Here is a 19,920-nt window from a genome sequence, read left to right as displayed (position 1 = left end):
ATGCAGCCCTTTCCATGTTTGCTGGATTCTTGTCGATTGATTGTTAGATAAAACAGAATAAGAAGCTCATGTAACATAAACTCTTTGGGCCTTGTGGGGGAAATCTTCCCAATTATCAATAAGCTCTGCTTACTCACCACCACAATTCCACACCAGTCTCTGTATTCCCACAATTATCATCATTAAAAATACCAGAGGGAAGCCACAAAGCTTCCCAATAGTTTATAAAACTGGTACCTACAGATGTCCAACCCCCAGTTTGGGTTTACAAATGCAGAAATAGCATTGATAGTTTATAAAAAGCCCCTTACTTTTCTCCAATATTGGGGGTTTACAAGTTTCTATTTCAACCTTCAATCATTCCCTCACACAGGAGTCATGAGGTGTAATTAGAAATTGAATAACTGTAAAAAGAAAAAAAGCTGCTGTTTTTTTCCACTCATGAATGCATGCAGGCCTAACCCTCAGTAGCTTAAGGCAATTCCAGCTCTAATTTCTTTGCTGATTCATCTCCAGAAATAGGAAAACAAATTTAAAAGGTTGCAAGTAGAAAGTATCAATCCTGCTGACTTTAAAACAAAACAGAAGGTTATGTTTATTAGGCCCAGCAAAACAAGAAAAAGCTAATAAGCAAAGTATTGACAGTGTGGATTCCAAGTCCTGCTCCTGACTGTGGGAAACCCTGGCATCCCTGCACCTATTGATTGCCACGTCTGTAACAGCACAGAGTCAATCCCAGCAGGAACTGGGGCTTGCACACAGGAATTGGAATCGTGTTACACCAGAGCTTTGAGGCTGTAATTGCTGAAAGCACTGGAAGGACGGACATGAAATTATACTTCATGTTTTCCTTTCTCAGCAAAAACACTACAAATAAAGATCTCACTTCAGTTTCCAATACTTGCACCATGAAACTGCAGGAAAACAGCAAAACAAGACAGACTGGAATATTTTCCATGAACATCAGGAACCTTTCAGCACCCATGATGGGAAGGAAGAAGAGCTTCAGCCTTCCCTAGGCAGCAGCATGGGAAAAGAAGGTGGAAAAGGGGAAGCACGTGTTGATTGAAGCTGAGAAATCCCTCCCTTTCCCTAGGCCCAGCTGAGGCTTTCAAGCCAGAGCAATATTCCATATTTACCCATCATCCATATTTTATCTCCTTCCTTTCCTCCATCTCTCACACTCATACAGAATCAAGACAAATATTTTTAATTTCCCGAGCTCATTAAAAAACAAAACCTAGGCCTTGGCTCTTATGGTCCAACTCTTTCCCAAAATTAAAAACAGTCCATCAGTTCCATGTTCACACCCCTATATCTTCCTTTGTGCAGAACACCCCAAGATAAAAACCAAGGGTACCTTTCACCAGTAATCTTTAGTATTCAGAAGTTTCTAGAAGGCTCCCCTTGAAGACAATTTCCTGTTAGAAAGGGGATAGGGTTTACTCTAGGCACAATAATTCTGAACCAGAAAATAGTGGTGATGAGTAATTTTTTACTTTTGGCTGTTTTGCATGCCTGTTTCTTCATTTTTGACCTGCATATCCTATATTTTCCATCTGTTCAAGCCATGGTTTCCAGTCCACTGGAGCAAAAGCAATGGTAAAAGCATTTTGCCAGCAGCCCTTGGCCTCGCTTCATGAACATAGTTCCAAGTCTTGCTGACACTCAAGGCAGAACTTTGAAAAATAATGGAGTGGTTTCAAATAAAAATTAATACAATTTTCCTCATAAATAGTTACACTGGGGGAGGGGGGAAAGAGACCTTTTCCTCTATCAGAGAGAAGGTCAGAATGAGAAGAGACCAGACAGATGGAGAACATGCCATGGAGGGATGAACACAGAAATCACAATTCTGACCAAATAAACCCAACCAAAAACCCCGTAGAGATGCTGTAACCAGATCCAAGAAAGGAATGGCTCCCTCAGAGCACAGCTAAACCACATTATACCTGCTCTGCCACTGCAGCAGAGCCCAGTCTGAAAGCCAGGTGCTCTCAGAAAAGCAGGTCAAGAGAAATCAAAACTCAGGAAAGCAACAGCAAGTTGTTACAACAGTCTGTTTTTAAAAGGTAACAGCAAAGTGCTGTTTTTAAGACAAGAATGCCACACTTTTCATTTTGAACTGATATTCGCTCCCTATTTTTAGCTTATTTTTTGTTTTATGCTACTTTAGATCTCAGAATAAAAAGCTACAATTCAAACACATATTTTCCTTTTTGTTCCAGAGAATTCATTTTAGAAGCATTCCTTAAAAAGTTCAGGTGCTGCATTTTCATCCTAATTTAAACAAAGCAAGGTTTTTGAAAATTTTATAAACCCATATGTAACAATTATAATGGTTGCAACCAGCTCCACTTCTAATGGATTACAGCTCATGGAAATACAGATGCTTTGAAGTGAGATTTCTAATACTCTACATTTACAGTGAAAACAAACACTTTTTACCTTAATTAATTGCTTTTAGTGTTTATATTTAAACCTGTTTTTAAATGTAGCAGAAGTTGCCATGTCTACTGATGTGATTAAGTCATTAGTACAGAGAATAAAGAGAAAGCCATCCCTGAACACTTGCTCTGAGGAACTTGGGATTGCCAGGTTTGAAATCAGCACTCAGGACACAATTTAAATCTTAGATTGACTCAGAAGATGAGAAACTGATATGGTGAGGAGATGTGCTTGTCCTCCACCAGATGAAAAAGAAATAATTGCCCTTGAGTCAACAACCAAGTGCTGTGGTTATTCAGTTTATACATCACACACCTGCAGAGGGAAAACGTCCTGATTTTAGGGCAAACCATTTCCCCCAGAAATCCCCCAAAAATCTCCCTGGGGGAAGGGGAGGGGAAAAAATTGCTGGGTTGAGCTCTTAGTACTGAGGCCAGTGGTGCCAAATCTGAGTTACTCCTTGCTCCAGGCCAAGGCAGACATGGGAGTCCATGAATGCTCCATTTCCAACCCGGCCCCATTTTCAGCCCTGGAATGGGAGGTGTGTAACCACCTGAGAAAGGAGTTTCCTCTCAGGATTTCTTAGGGAACAGCTCCAAAGCATCTCTGGTGCTCAGCTGTTTGTGAATGCATTTGTACAAGTGGGGAGCTCATTTCCTCTCAGGATTTCTTAGGGAACAGCTCCAAAGCATCTCTGGTGCTCAGCACAGCTGTTTGTGAATGCATTTGTCCAAGTGGGGAGCTCACTGCTCCTCCTATGATGCTGTTTTAGAGGAATGTTCTGGGAGCTTTGGCAACACCCACCATTTCTAGGACAACCGCCCGAGACAAATCAGCCTCACCCCCAGAAGTCAGAATGTGGAATTTACCTTCAGCTCAGGAAGAGCTGGCACCAGTCATCGGTAAGGGATCAAAAATGGAATAATCTCTGCAGACACGGATTTCCCACACGCCAGCCACACAACCCTCACTTACAGTGCTGAACACAGGGGCAAGCTTGGAAAGAAAAGCCAGCTGGACAGTCCCTCCTGCAGGCCCACACACCTGCTCCGTGCCCCAGTCCTTACTGGTCTGGCTTGGATTATGCTGGTGGTTACAGGGAGCTGTCCTGGAACAGCTCAGTGCTCGGACAGAATGAGGTGAACCAATGTGCCACTTGATGTCACATCCAACCACCACCCCCTGGGCAGCTTCTCACTTTCAGAAATTGTTTTGGTAGATCAGTAATACTGAGGAACCTCAGACATCCTGCAATACAGAACTGAGCTCACGACAAGCTGGGGAGAGATGCTGAAACGTGAATCCTACCGAAATGCCCAATTCTTGCTCATTTCCTGTAAATAACTCTGTGGATTTAAGCTTCATTAATCTCAACATGAGTCCAGTGAGAGAGATTAGGAGAACTCAAACTCCAGCTCTCAAGAATTTAGATGTTATCTCCTCTTAGTACATAGATATGTCCCAGCTCTACCATTTCAATTTTTGTAAGTATTCCTCAAAGGACAACTTCAGGAAAAGGCCACTCTCACTCCATCTCAGACAATTCATACAGTATGAGACTGAGCAACATGAGAAATGGAGAGCAGCACCTGATGGACTGTTAGGCCATTTACACAGAGAAAGTGACTTCCAAGAGCAGAGAAACAAAAAGTAAGGTACCGAAGAAACACAAAGCAGCCTTACCTCAGCGTGAACTGATCTTCTGTCAAGTTTTTAGCAACAGATACAAGGAAAGTCAGAACGTCTCCTTGTTTGACAGTCTTTGGTGCATACTGGATCACAATATTATTATCCAATCTCATTTCAGTCAAAGAAGGGGCAGCGTGTGTTTGGTAAAGGAAAACACTTCCAATCCTCTGCAGGGGAGGTCCCGACTCATCGATGTCATTGCGCCCCGACCGGATCCCGTTGCTTTTCCTGACATCCTCCTTGGCGCACTCCCCTCTCTCATCTCCTGCTTGGATGGAGTAGTAGAGCTCCACGGGGCTCCCTTCAGACCTCTCCAGCTGTTTCTTCCGGCCAGCCACCACGGTGGGGGGGTTGAACCAGGCGGGCAGCAGCTCCAGCTGTGCCACGCAGAGCCCCAGGTCGCCGCGCAGGCGGCAGCTGCCGCGCACCTCGCGCGTCTCGCGGAAGGCGAACACGCGCAGGCAGGGCAGCCGCTCCGCGGGGCTGTACTCGTCCCAGTCCCTGCCCACGATGTAGAACAGCACCTGCACCCTGGGCTTGCTCAGGTAGATCTTGGTGCTCATGATGTAGGCCTGGAGCTTCCAGTTAAAGGAGAACTTGTTAGTAGATCCAAAGGGATTTGAAGACAGCATTAAGTCCTGGGGCACTGGTTGTTCAATGGAAAAAGGTCCATAGCTGGCGTTTAACACGGGTGGACTCTTGGATTTGTAGATCAGAAAGGATTCCACCCGGGACTGCAAGCTGGAGTTCCTCATAATATCCTGGTTGGCTTCCTTAAGGAAGAAGGAAACATCCGCATTGTGGATGCGGTAGGTCACCGGCAGGTAAGTGGGCAGCAAAGAAAACCTCTGTATGCTCTCCAGGATCCCTCGACTCTCAGTCACTGTTGGAAGGAAAGGAGAGTGTAAAATATCAGCTCTTCAAGTCATACTGTGATATAACCTCAGACTTTACTGAGGGGCTGGACAGTGCTGCAGCAGGGTTTGTGGCAATAAACCTCATCAGTCCATGCAGAGGTGGCCTAGGCTGACAATGATTTATCTAATCAGCTTGGAAAACAATGCTTTATGATACATTCTGCACGACAGCCAGATCAAAAGAAGTAGCTTGTGGAGGTTTACACATGCCAAAGGTCACATCTCCACTGCAATGAACATTTATCATCACAGACAAAATGACCCAGTCAGCACCTGCAACCCCAGATCACTGCACAGGCACAGCTGAAAAATCTGATCATTACAGCAAGCTGCATTTGTGCAGGAATCCAATGCAATGATTTTACACCAAATGCTGCAAATGGACTGCCCAGAGTTCACTTCAACCTTCTCAGCACTCTCAAACAGTACATGGACCCTAAATGGTTTGCTGCACAAGGCTGAATTTCACTTGAAAAACATTTAGCACAATAGCCATTTACACAACAGCTCCTTTGCACCAGTCTGCGAGGATTTCTAAAGGAGTTGCATTTGCATCCAATTTACAGTCCCTTCTATTTCACTTGAATCATGAATAAAGGGTTTTTTTCTGTAGATCACCATCAGGATTCATTGTTGCCTAACCCTCCACTGTCCCCTCATCCAGCTGCATTATCTGGAGGCTGTACATCCCTGCACACACAGAACATTTCCAATGGCCCTGAGCCTCTCCCACTGCAGGGCACCTGTTTTAACTCTGCCTGCCAGCAATTACCTGAGGCAGGCAAGCTCTGCATCCTTTCTAGGAACTGGCAGTCCCAAAGAACAAATACAGAAACTTTAAAAACATGGATGCAAATACAGCATCGCCTTTCCTGTTTGAACAGCTGACCTTTGTGCTCACATCCTCTACCCTAATTATGAAAGAAATTGCCTTTTTTTCCCCCCACAGCAAATTCAAATCATTACCCTTATTCAGAAAGGGGACAAAGGCATCCAAAGACAACCCAGTTTCTCAAGCTCTAATTCACAAATGCTTTAGTAGTCTTTATTTTTTTGTTCAGCATCTGACCTAAATATTTATTTGCTCACAAGTACCGTGGTGGCCTAAACTGAAGCCAGTTACTCCTGGCTTGAATTTTCCATTTAGGTGCTGCAGTCCACTCTGTCCAACCTCAGACAAGCCACTTTTCCTGTGCTGCTGTTTTATGTTCAAAAAATAAAGGCTATTACTGTTTCTTTCCCCTCACCCTTTCTAGGCAGCAAACATAACCAACTTATCTTACTATTTATGTAGGAGCAGCACCTAAAATCCCAAAGCTGTGATTTTGGTTAGGCTCTCCAGGCCCAAACACACTGCAAAACAAACTGAAGTTTACAAAAAAAAAAAAGCAAAAAGACTTTCTAGATGTAAAAGCAAAACTATCTGGCTTCTTAAAAGAAGATAATCCAAAAAATCACGTAAAACCAGCAACAAACCAAAACAAACTAACCCTAGATAAGGGTTCCACTCAGAAGGAACCAATCTGAGAATGGAGGAGGCCAGGAAGAAAGGATTACACAAGTTCACAAAATCCTTCTCTACATCTTGAAAAGGAGAAATTCCTCTTCCAACAAACAACTGCAATAAAACCATACATTACAAAGTTTAATTAACATCCACTCAAACCCCAAACAACTGGAAATAAAGTCGATCTGAAGGACCAGGAAGATGGCCCCAGCACACAGCAACATCTGAGACTAAACTGCAAGAGCACTGAAAGCCTGAAATCCTGTGATCCCCCAGAGGTGGCAAATTCATCTGAGATCTGCCATGAAGATCATTTTTAATAAAGAGTAAACTGCAGAGCTTTCTTTCACCCAAAACCACCTTCATTTTAGCCTCAGTCTTTTGAGCATCCAGCTCCCACTCTTTCTCTAGATAGTGACTGAGAGCAAATGAAATTTTTCAAGGCCTTTTTCTGGATAATCCTCCAGCAAAGATTTCTCCCAGCCGTGATGCTCTGGGGCAGTGAGCTGCAGGGCTGGAGCTCTGCTCTGCTGTACTCCTCAGCTCATCCAGCCCACAGCATCCTTCCCCATCCAATGCCCCATTTATAAATTCCACACTCATTTCGTTCTCCCAACATCTTGGCAAAGCACAGAGAGGCATCAAAGATGCAACTTGGAGAGGAAAAAACTCTGAGTATTCAATTTTTTATTCCCCTTATTTTGATTGCAGCTCCCTCATGTTCCACAGGGAAAAGTACATTATTTTTATATTAAAATTAACAGTGTTTTGCCTCATTTTTTTTTTAATCATTTATTTTAGTGCTTAATTATCTGAGGGATTAAAACCCCTTCCTCTGCATTCCCCATCCCCACAGGACAATATTCCTCAGATTTTGTAAATCAGTGACTCTTCAGAACAGGAAAGCAACACAAATGGGGAAAAATAAAAGAAGAGAAGGTGAATTGTCTATGAAAATAGGAACCAGCCTCACAGCTGGAATAAATGCATGGGCTTTACATTTCTGGGCAGTGGCAAACTGGTCCCCTCAAAGGGCCCTTCCCCCAGCACCAGCTGTGAATGTACATTGAATTTGAACTGGTTTGTGCTGGAAGCCTACAGCAGCCTTCCAAACAGCCAAAGGCCAAAAACCCAAGCAATTTTAAACTTTTATCTGGGGAGAGTTGTAATCAGCACAAACAAAAAAATGTCTCAAAAACAACACTGAGCTCTGCTGTACCATCTGGATTTTGACCGTGAAAGTTTATTAAGGATTCAGAAGGATAGGAAATTAAAAACAAAAACAACTATCAGCGTCCTTAATTACAACCATGACTATTTTTATAAAAATTATGCATGTTTTTACAAAGGCAGAATTGCAGAAGATTACCATTTTGTTTGTTATTAGTGAGACTCAGCAGAAAAGCGGTGTTTTAAAGATTTAAATTACATAATCTACCCTAAATATTACATTCCATCTATACCATCAAAATCCAAGTTCCACTGGAATAACCCACCTGAACAGTTAAGAGTGACACAGTGACTCTCTCACTTAAAGTATGTCAAACAACACAAAGGATGGGCAACTGAAATGCTCTTAAGGAAACAGCACCAAGACAAAAAATAAACAAATTCAAGAACTGCAATTGACCTTTCCTGCACCACTGTCTGGAAACGTCTCCACACGGAGACCTTGGCAGCAGAAGAACCAGCACTGTCCTTTCAGGAGAGCATCCCCAGCAGTGTGGAGGAAACCAACCCAGCTGATGTTGATGCCAAGCTAATGCCCAGAGAGATCATGTCTCAATCCCTCGCCACAATGACTGTCTGACCCCTTCTGATGTGAAATCTGTGGAGGATTTCAGTCTGTGGCCACCTGAGATGTTCTCATAGGATGGTTTTCTTTCCTCTCTCCTCAGTAAACCTTCCTCTGGCTGATACTGTTTAAAAATATTTGCCATTGATGGAAGAAGCAAGCACTTTGTAGGTCAGTGAATTTGAAAGCATCTGAGGCAAAGGCAGCATGTTCAGTTTGCTCCTGCACAGCCAAAGCTGGTGCACAAATCCCTCAGCACCACCTGTGTGCACCTGCTGCATTCACCTTTCAGCCACACTGCCTTCCTCGTGAAGGCACTCACTTGTACCCTGGCTAAAAACCTGCCATCCTCGTTTCTCCAGAGCCATGGAACAGCAGCTCTCAGTCAGTGACAAACCACTCCTCACGGCTCACTTCTACTGCAGTCGTTGACCATGGCTTCGGAAAAGTGAAGCCATCTGCCAGACCCCTGACTCCATTCTGTATTGCCAGATCCTTGGCATTTCAGCCCTCACAGTTACTTCATTTTTAAAACAATTCAATCCACAATCATCCAGCATTCATGAGACATAAAACTCTTCCAATCAATTATATAATGCTACTATTAAAAAAAAGTAAATTGTCTTTTTCTTGTAGATTGAAGGGAACAACTTCTTAGGGAAATTGCCTTCCCAGCTGCAGGCTCAGGCTGGTAATGCAATAGATGAAATTTGTTGCTATATCTTGGGGATTGAGATAAGTGGTTCTTTTCAGCAAGGGCTGAAATTTTACCTTTTTAGTTCATTTCAGCTGCTCTCCTTGAATCTTCTGAACACTTCTGCTCTTCTAGGTTTGCTATGAATTGAAATAATTTCAGCAAAAGTATCTAGAAAAAAAAAATCTGCTAGCATGATATATTTTCAGCTCTGCAGAGTAATGTCGTGGGAGATGTCCATTCCAATGAAACTTCATGCTCACTTCTGAAAAATTAAGGTATTTCAGCTTTAACCTAGTTAAGTGGCTGAATCTGCTAATGCTCAGAAGGGAGGCATTTTAAAGCCAGGCTATAAACAGAGTGAGCCCCTTCCCCAGGTGTAGCTCAGCCAGTTTTTACCAGAGGGATGATCTGCTCTGCCCCTCTGAGTGACAGAGAGAATTCAGACCGTGCTACATAAAGATCTGAGTAGGACCATTTCCATCCTGAAGGTTTGGTAGGCTGCTTGTCCTGTTCCTTCCTCAGGTTCCAGCATCCTCCACAGCCCTTCGACATGAATAAACCAACTGGAGCTTCCCAAGGGTGATTCCCCATCTTCCTCCTTCTGCCAGCCTCGTGGCAGCTTCAGCTTCCTCAGCACCATCAGCAGTGCACTTTTCCATTCTGGATTCAGGCTTGCTTTGCTTTACTGCCAGCAGCTTTGTGACACAGTGGCAAGAAGTAAGGGGAGGTTGAGGACTAAACCAGTCCCATTTTGCTGTAGGCTTCCACTACTTTGCCATATAAAATAAAAAAACCCCAAACGCAGAAGAAATAAACAAAGGAGCCTTTCCTTCTGAATGCATGACTGTATTTAAAAGTCTCCAGTGCTCCCAATATTCCCCACACAGCTGTGTAACACAAGGCTGATGCAGCAATTGATCACTATCAAGTAACTGTCACTCTTCACACTGGAGCACTCATTTCCCATTATTCTTCACCTAGTTGCTTGGAAGAGGAAAATCAGCATAATCAGAAATCAAAGAATCCAGCCTATCTGCAGCAAGAACCCTGATCTCTCCTCCTTGTGCTGTGGCACCACTAAGGAACAGTTTCCAAAAAAACCTCCTGCTTTTGGGAACCAGCAGCATTCTAAAGGGCAAGCACCCAGAGAGCAGTGATAAGGCCAAATCGATGTGTCACAAAGAGGGAAGCAAAAATAGAACCCTGCAATCCAAGAGTCATGCATTTATCTGTAACAAATTAAAACGAAAAATGGCTTCGAGGCCCAAAATCGCCAATTCCTTTTTGAGTACTCTCCTTATTAGCATTTCAGACTGCTCTGCCTGCTTCACTTTATGACATTCCCTGTGACTGTTTCATCCTTGGGAAATTATCATTCTTCTCCAAGAGCAATGCTGTTCCCAACCTGGCAACTTCTCCCTCTTCCCCCAGTTACTCCAACTCCCGATCCAGTTCTGCATCTCTCTTCAGACCTTTTAAGAAGGTCAGGGAAATGTGATTTGGACATCAAGGCTGCAGACCACACTGAAAAGCTTCTTGATGAAAAGGTGGCTCCTCATTTCTTGTAAGATCACTTTAAACAAGTTGGAGTATTTTAAAGAGTGAAACATACACTTAACAACAGCAGATGCTGAATAAAGCAAATTGAACTTGACAAAGATGCAGACAAATCACCTGTACCATCACTTCTAAAGGACTGCACATTTTCAAACCATTCTTTTTGTGCAACTATCAAGCATCACCACTGCAGCGAGAAACAAAGAATTTGTCAGTGTTGAGTCAGGCAAAGAAGGAACTACTCTGAGCCAAGATGCTTGAACTTCACGAGGATCTGCCTGAGCTGAAAGACAAGTCAGTTACTGATGTGTTTAAACAGAGGCTTTTGCAAGGAGAAACATCAGAGCCTGCCCAGCAAAGCACACCTGAGCCACTGTTAAAACATTCCAAAGGTTCTCTGCAAAGGGAGCTCTTGCTCCACCAGAGAAGAGCCAGCAGCACAGAAACAATCCTGAGTCCTAGCACGAGCCACTCTGATGCTTCCAAAGCAGGGCAACAAACCAAAGCCAACATGAATTTACCCTTTTCACGAGCCTGACCATCAGGAGCTCCTTGGGGCTGCCCTAAAGGATAATTCAGGCAGTTTAATCTCAGCACCAAAGGGTTTCCAGCCTGCACGTGTGCAGTGAGAGCCAGCAGTGACCCCAGGGGCAGGAGCTGCTGGGCACAGGGGGGTCCCACAGTCCTGCTGCACCTCTGGTACCCAGCTCGGGGCTGTGCAGGGCTCCCTGACACACACACTGCAGCCCAGCAACTCCAGCCCTCACGGGCCTGATCAACAGGCACAGAAAGCTTTTGACAACAGCACTGAGCTCTGATGACACAATATTTTCTTTGAATATTGCATTTTATTGAAGTTTGAATAAATTTTTGTAAATTAATCATTGATATTAGAACACATGACACCTGATCATTCATTAGGAGAGAGATGAGCAATCCTGAAGGTGTTTTATTATTCACATTGACAGACAGACGAAGAAATAATTTAAATAAAAGGGTCTCAGAGGAACACATACACCTTTATATTACCAAGTGATACCAAAATGATCAGAGAAAGATCATCTAACAAAGGCAAGCTCCCACCTGAAAAGGCAGCAAAGTAATAATTACAGAGAAAAGTATTTAGATAAAAGGATATGACACTGTTTCACAAAATGATGTCAGCCTGAACATGAAAGAGCAAAGCAGTGATGGGCACCTCAAAGTTTACAGTGCGAAAAAATCAGAAAAAAAAAAATCAAACAATAAATAAACCAAACTCACAGCCACACTAACTACTGGGGGAGAGGGGAGAGTGGCAGAGGAGGATTACTGTGACAGGCCAGGCACAGAGGGCTGTGCCCAGCCCAGCAGCTGCAGGAGATTGGGGGGAGGTACCAGACAGGTGAGAGGCACCATCAGTGTGTGTGTCACTGCCCCAGCAGGCACAGAGCTCTGCTCCCTGCCTCACCCTCACCTGCCCCTGCAGTCCTGGGGCAGTTACTGAACGGGCCATGAGAGGAAAATGCAATGGAAGAAGCACCAGGATAGGACAGAGCCACTTCAAGCTCAAGAACTCTAACAACAAAAGGCCTGAGACGAGAGCTGCTGTGTCCAGACTGGAATGTCTGAGGCTTTCAGCAGCAGCACTCTGTGTGCCTCCATTTCTGCCCTGCCTCCTCCCCACTTATGGCTCTGCTTCCAGAGAAGGCAAGAAATGAAGATATCAGAGATGTAAAGAACAAAACACAGCCAAACACACAAGCAAAAAAAAAAAAAAAAAAAAAAAAAAAAAACCCAAAAAAAAAAACCAAAAAAACAAAAAACCAAACAAACAAACCCAAACAAAAAAACACCACCCAAAAAAAACCCCCCACAAAATAAGAAAGCCGAAATACTTGCCAAGAATATCTTGACTTAAACACAATTTCTTAATGTGCTTATGCTTGGAAACCAATAGCAAGAAAAGTAAGGCTGAGTAACAGGGAGTGCAGAGTGCCAGGAATGCAACATCAGCTGTCCAATTCCTCAGGACAGACAGAAGTACAGGACTGGCAGGAGCAGCCTTACACTGTTCAGACTCTCTTCAGACAATCACCTTCTTCATGTGTCTGCAAAATCCCCTCTTCATTTTCTGCAGGAATCCCAGGGCTGTGCAGAGGCTGCAGTTCTGCTACCAGGCCATTACTGATGGCAGGAAAAAAGAATTCTAAGCACTACATGAAGACCTGAGTCAGCAGAAGGAACAGAGCAGGTCCTGAGCTGACCTTTTCTAAGACCCCCATGTGTGTGCACCCTAAGCCAACCCCCCTGCTCTGGGAACTGCAGCACAGAGTGTTTGTGGCTGCTGGCTTCTTCATGTGTCTGCAAAATCCCCTCTTCATTTTCTGCAGGAATCCCAGGGCTGTGCAGAGGCTGCAGTTCTGCTACCAGGCCATTACTGATGGCAGGAAAAAAGAATTCTAAGCACTACATGAAGACCTGAGTCAGCAGAAGGAACAGAGCAGGTCCTGAGCTGACCTTTTCTAAGACCCCCATGTGTGTGCACCCTAAGCCAACCCCCTGCTCTGGAAACTGCACAGTGTTTGTGGCTGCTGGCAGAGCATTCTTCCCCTTCAGAGTATGGGGGGTTTAAAATTCATTTTAATTTTATTAATCCATATCATGACTCTACATCTTGCTGCAGGCTCTGTGCCTAATACTGAATTTGTACAACCAACAATTACAATATTGATCTTCAATGGCTACATTCACTAACAAGACCAAAAAATTAAGAAAATCATTTAAAGTCTCATTTAAATAACACCATGGTGCTGGTATACGCAGCAAATTTCCAGGAATTTCAATAAACCCAGCAATATTTCATTAAATACATTATTGTCACACATTTTACATTCAATAAAGAAAGTGCAGCTTAAGAATACTTGAGTGTGCTCTCCGAAAGAGCTGCGGATAGAAATGGGCACCTGTTCAGGCACCTTTCATACCTGAGGACTCTGGAAATTGGAGGGCACCAGAGAAGATGCATACACACATCCCAAAAGGACAAGGCCAATCTGATTTTGGCAGCAGGGCACGCAGGCAGAGCTCACTGGCACCTGGGTATTTGTTCTTTCTCAGTGATCTCTGGCACAGACACCCCACACACCTGGGAGTGTCCTCAACCACAGGCTCCTCCTGCTCGGGGCATTCAGGAAACAAAGCCTTAATGCCTGCCCTGAAAAGCTGCTCTGAAACGTGTGCAGCTCCAAATCTGTCAGCAGCCACTGAGACCTCAGCACCTCCCCAAACACAAAGGCCACACTCATTAATGGAGATGAGTAAGAGCCTTGCTGACATGTTCTTACAGCCCCTGCATCACTGGCTCTCCATCCTTCCCTGCTTTTCCTTTGCTGCAAGGTAACTGACATTCCCCACCCTTTTCATCTTCTTGTCAACTAAGGGGGGAGCTGAGGTCTCTCAGAAATTGAATTTGCTGGAAAAAAAGGGACCCAAACACCAGAATAATTAATCTGGCAGTTTTTCAGTCCTATTCTGCCATGTTCCTCTATTTTTAAAACCTCTGTTCTTGCTCTGGAAAGAAACCAGTGTGCTCCTCTCCTGAAGGTCTCAAAAGTGTAACAGAGGAGAGTCAAGAGGACTGAGTTATCCCTTTACAATCCCATAATGTTTCGTTTCACTTTCCCAGCAAACGCCAAAGGGCACAAAGCTCCAAACTTATCCACTACTCATTTAACTCAACTAGGGAAAGTTCTTTGCTCATGCAAATCTGCAAAATCTCATTCCAGAAATTACTGTACCTTTTCAAACCGCCTTCATTCTCTCAGAGCTATTTCAAAGTACTCTCTAGATGAGCTGGTACTTACAGATTTGCTGCAGTGTTCAACACTCTGTAAACACCAAAAAAGAGATTCTGCCTGAAGAAGGTGCCAGTATTTTCCTCAGCACTTCTCTGGGAGTTTGTTCTGTCAGTTTTGAGCCAGTTCCACATCACCTCACAGATCCTAAAGGTCACATGAAAACCCACCTCAGCTAAATACTTTGTTTTCTTGAAGGCTGACCAGAACTGGGATGTTTAGCTGGGTGTCACAGTCAGAATCCCCTCAGGAGGATGCCATTGCATTGAACTGCCTGCTCTGGAGATTTAATTGCAGGAGAGCTCCTCCTGGAGAGTGTGGAGGATGTTTGATATTCAGCAGCAATAGGGACTGCAGGGGAGCTGCACAAGAACCACTGGGAGCTCAGGTTATTTTCCCCTACCCTGCAATTAGCTTGGATACTTAAAATCCCTGCACCTTGGACATGAATAGTTTTGCATTTTAGCCCCACTGAGCAGCTTTCAACAGGAGACTTCAGAAGCAGTGGTGGAAAACACACAGTGGAAAGCCCAGAAACAATTACAGTACATTTAAAACAAATTACAGATACACTTTCTGCCAAGCAGGTCTTCACACTTACACAAGTCCCTGTCACAGCCAGCTCTTAAAGGCTGGTTCTCTGCACATTCCAACTAATTATCCTCACCAAGGATAAGTATTTGAGTATGTGCATGTGTGAATCCACGTGCACACCTGAGACAGTTCAATTCAGATTTTGAGCTGCTGTTTGTGTGTAGTTGAGTGCAAACCCTGCTGCAAGCAACATATTAACTTGTATATATCAAGTCTGCACCAAATTGATTCTACAATTGTGTAATTGACTGATGCTTCACATCAGTGCTTGTAAATAACAGATGAAAAGCTGCACTTCTCTAATTGCATGTCTCCAGAATAAAGAGCAGTGTCTGCCAGGTGGAGCAAGACAGATGGTGGGATTTGTGTGCAAGAGCAGCCCAGCAGAAAGGCATTTCCCCATTTCAGTTCCACTTGGCGCCCGCCCTGGCCGCTGCATTTTGTTCAGCAGGGTTAATTTACAGAACTGCTGCTGCACTTTCACATAGTCTACTCTAAGTCTGTGTGAATAACTGATTTTTCAGCTGCCAAGCTAAACTAATCAAAACCTAAAAACTATTCTCTCAGGTCAATCCAAAGTGAAATACACTTCAGCACCCCAGCACTAGAGAAGGCAAGGAAAACCCCTAAGAAACACATAGGAAAGGATAATGTTGCCCTTCAAAAATTGAAAAGAAAAAAATTTAAAGCCTCCAACCTGTCTTCTCAAGTTCCGTCTTACTTTTTGAATATTCCTTTCTCAGGAAAGGTATTCTGCATCTCCATTTTAATTCACAGCCTTTGTACTACAATGGTGCATGCAAGAGCTACTGGATTTTTTTTTTTTTTTAATTTAGCACACTCATAATAAAGGCAGTTCCTTTAAAGCTTGACATTGTTTCCCTATGAATGACTTGCTGAGCATACCAGCTACCTCTCACTCTCCTAGCTGGATAAAATCAAATCACTGGATAAATGGAATAAACAGTTGAGCAAATATTTCTATGCCTAGTTTGATAATCCACAAATCACTACCAACTGTTGTTTTATTACACACCAAAAAGAAGGATTAAACCTGTATTTCGAAGACAACAAATATATAATTAGGACCAAACAGAACAGTACTGATTACTTAATCTAATTGCCATTACTATCTCTTGTTTTACAAATTAAGCTTCTTTACATATCCATGCACGCAGTCTGCAAGTACTTCAGACCTCTTTCCCAGTCCCTGAAAAATGGTTTGACTTGATGGAACAAATCACAGAACGTACAGACATTTACTGCCTGGCACTTTAGGAAATATCCAGGAATAAATCAACCAAGACAAACCACTGAAAGTGAAGGAAAGCAAAAGCATTAAAATGACATATTAAAAGTGTTCTGCCAAATTACATATGGTTCACAGAGGTGCCACATTTAAAATGTAAGACTTGAGCGCTTTAAATGGTACAAATAGCAAGGAGCACCAGTGATCCCACAGTCACTGAGAGTGAGGAACTCCACACCTGGGAAGGAATTTGGTACCTGACTACTCCACCTGCAGAAGGAAGCCAGAGCAGATTCACTGGCAATACCTTGGGAGGAAACACTTGTAGTAGGTGAAGAGTGTCATCAAAACACACAGAAACAGGAGGAACTTTCCAGGGAGAAGTTCCTCAGGTGAAGGGCACACGGGAGCACTAACAGTGAGTGCTGCTAGTCACAGAGGGGAGCTCAGGGAAGCTCTGTGCTGCCCTTCCCCAGCAGGACAGGCTCACTTCTGTCTCCTCCTTCAGACACCAGGCTCAAGGCAACAAATTACTCCTTTGTGAGCAGACTGGAGCTGGGAACTGCTCCCGAGACAGAAAACAAGGCAAGGCAGTTCAGCAGAAATAATGCAGGATAGAAAGGGGTGATGCATAAAACCAGCAACCCACAGGAAACACAGAAGTAACAGAAAGATGCACTTTTTTCCCCTGTTTGGGTCAAAAAAATCAAACAAAATATGACATCAGCCTCATTTATAAACCAAAGTAGCTCAGCATTTTTTGTAACAGCAAATGAGATATCATCAGTTATTAATAATGTCTTAATTCAGATAGACAGAATACTCCTCCACTAAAACACAAAGGAAAAATAACACCCAAAGAACCACAAACCACTCACTTTGTTTGCAAATAGGATCTGCAGGTCTTGTGCAACACACTGTCCTTTCAAAGCTGCACACACAGGGAGGGGAGCAGGAGCTGCTCTGTAAATGAAGGGGACTGGGGGAGAACTCTGTATTTAATTTAGAAGGCACACCAGGAGATGGTTTGGCTGATTGCACGACTTAGCAAAGCCCCACAGCTGCTCCAAGTTCAGTTGGTTTGTGAGAGCTTTCTGCAGCTTTGGTGCTCTTCAGTACTCAGAATGGCCCCAGCTGTCTCCAGCAGGGCTGATCCTGACACCACTGCCTGCACAGGGGCACTCACAGGGAGATTCCTGTGAGGAAATTCACTGGGAGCACCCTCCTGCTCATGGCACCTCCAACAGCCCTGAGCAGCCACTAGGTCCAGGAGTCACTTGACCAAGTTCTTCTGGAAGTATTTCAAGAGTCTTTTCAGGGAAGAGTTAAGAGTTGCAGGGGGTTTATTGCATTTTATATTTTGATTGAAGGAAAAATTGCAGAAAGGCTGTTCTCTGAAAACTTCTGCAGCTGTAATTAGGGAGTGTTTCAAATGTGTCACCAATTAGCTTAATTGGTGTGCAGGCTGATTGAGACCTGAGCAGGAAAGGTTCCTTATTACTTAAGGGGAGGAAAGAAAGAAGCAAAGACCAAAAATTCGCATAAACTTGCTAAGAGGAAGAGGACCAGAGAAGTATTTGACTTCATGAGCAGTAGCTCACCACGAAGTAACAACTCTCCAAGTATTTGAAAAGAATAAACTCTTTGAAGATTGGTTTCAGCTGCAGCTCGCTGGATCCCAGACTAAGTGCTAGACTAATGACGATTTTCAGCTGTCTGTGATTTCATTAGATCAGTCTGAAAATAGAATGTGGTCCATCTGGTGTTAGCTGAAGCTCTTCTTTGGACTGTAAAGGGGTTCAGCTCCATCAGGACAGATGTAGGAGCTGCAACACCAGGCACTCTTTGCCTTCCAGTACCAGCAGTCCAGACTCCAGATTTTGGACCACAGGAATTCTAATACTGCTCCATGCCTGTTAATGCTGCAGTGACAGGCAATTAAAAGGCTCTGGTGAGGTAGAGGAGAAGCATTTATGTTGCCTTCAAAACTAATTCCACAGGTTCACCAACAAGGCAAACATCAGAGCATTCAAGTCTGCAGTGAGCAGTGTGCAAGTGCCGAGTGCCTGTTCCTGGGCTGTGCAGACACAAACCCACGCAGACACTCCTGTCCCACCCCTGCTAACCCACAGAATTCCACCACTACCCACACCACCCCAGGGTTCTGCACACAACAAGAAATCCAAGCCTGTGGCCATAATTGTCTTACCTACATGAACAGCAAATGTGCTTTTTGTTAGAATAGTGTTGAAAGTAAAGCAAAGCACAATTCCTTTAATTATGCAGCTTTTGAGGCTCTGTGTCCTGCCTGGGACTTCAGTAACAAGAGATTTCAGTGCCATGCTGCTTGGCTGTGGTTAAAATATTCCAAGAAAGCCAAGAGTTAATCCACTAAACTAGGTTTAGTTGGCATGAGGGAAGCTCAAAATCAGACAAGCAGAACGTTAGAGCTGACAAGGCTCCATGGTCATACTCAGAGTCCATTTCTCCACATCTTAAACTACTTTTTAATTTGTTCTGATTTAAGTGCAGCTCCAAACAAAAGAATTCTTCTAGGATTGCCCATGTTTGATCTTAGCATCTCAAGAGAATCTAAGAAATTTAATCTCAGGCCTTGAACTATAGTCAAGCACAGTCAATATCCAGAAACAAACAACCCCCCTCTCTGCTTCAGCTGTACCTAGCATGGTCTCTTGGCATGAGTATTTTACATTCATATGAAGGCAGTGAACTAAAAGAAAACAATGTCTGAAGACTAAGAACCAAATCAAACTACAAACCATAAGGACTTTGTCTCATGGATAGTGTCTGTTGACAAAAATATGGCTCAGTTCACATCACTGCCTCAAGTACCAAAGACTTTCAGTCTTTATAGTGCAGCTCAAGTACCTCATCATGGTTCCACGCTTTAAGTAAAGCTGTTATCCTGTGTCCATGAGCCTGTGTGAGGGCTAAGCCAGTCCAGAGGTCACACACCCCACACAAACACTGACACAGGTGTGCAGATGATCCTGTCAGAGGCAGAGCAGCACTTAGTGATGCAGAGCACACCCTTCTGTCTGCCAGCAACACTGAAATGAGAAGAGCTAAAGGAGGTAAATGTACTTCCATTTGGCAAAAGAATAATAAATGTCCTCCTTATATTATTTTAATACTTTTCTCAAAACTTTGCATCACTCAATTCAGGCAGAAATTTCAGGAGGCTGCTGGAATTTTGCCTTTTCTCGCAGAGCTCCTTTCCTGATCAAGGTGTGAGCATTAACTGGTAACTACTGCCATTCATATGAATAATGTCCATTTTACGTTTTCAGCTGCAGTGCAACACCCAGTTTGAACTGCTGCCTGTGAAAAAGTAGATTCAGCACATCTCATTTATGTGCTTATCTAAACTGGAGGCAGCCACACAATATAATTTAGTGTATACAGCACTTTGCTAATAGAGAAACTGCACTGAGTAGCTTTTACTCAGGAGGTTTCTTTAGCTTACAATCCAAGCACTTAATACAGCAGAAGAATTTCATTTTCTGGGGCACGGTTTCTCACTGACACAGGTGCTCATATGGCAGAATTTACAGAGTCCATTATCTTCTCAAATAGGAATCACAAGAAGTGATCATGCAAGAAAAGACAT

The 19,920-nt window shown here is 43.6% G+C and overlaps 1 protein-coding gene across 1 annotated transcript in view; it reads right to left on the bottom strand.

Moving 5' to 3' along the window:
* The window catches only part of TMEM132D (transmembrane protein 132D), a 192,974-nt gene that overhangs the window by 144,892 nt on the left and 28,162 nt on the right, over window positions 1–19,920 (bottom strand). Inside the window, exon 2 of the mRNA XM_041410249.1 lies at window positions 4,132–5,020. Coding sequence (XP_041266183.1) covers window positions 4,132–5,020 — 889 coding nt within the window. The remainder of the gene's footprint in view (window positions 1–4,131; window positions 5,021–19,920) is intronic.

Source organism: Onychostruthus taczanowskii, unplaced genomic scaffold (genome assembly GCF_017590055.1).
Source record: "Onychostruthus taczanowskii isolate IOZ18803 unplaced genomic scaffold, ASM1759005v1 scaffold32, whole genome shotgun sequence".
In the NCBI taxonomy this organism is placed as follows: Eukaryota; Metazoa; Chordata; class Aves; order Passeriformes; family Passeridae; genus Onychostruthus; species Onychostruthus taczanowskii.
The sequence above is the reverse complement of the archived record's forward strand: the minus strand, read 5'-3'. Positions and strand labels throughout refer to the sequence as shown.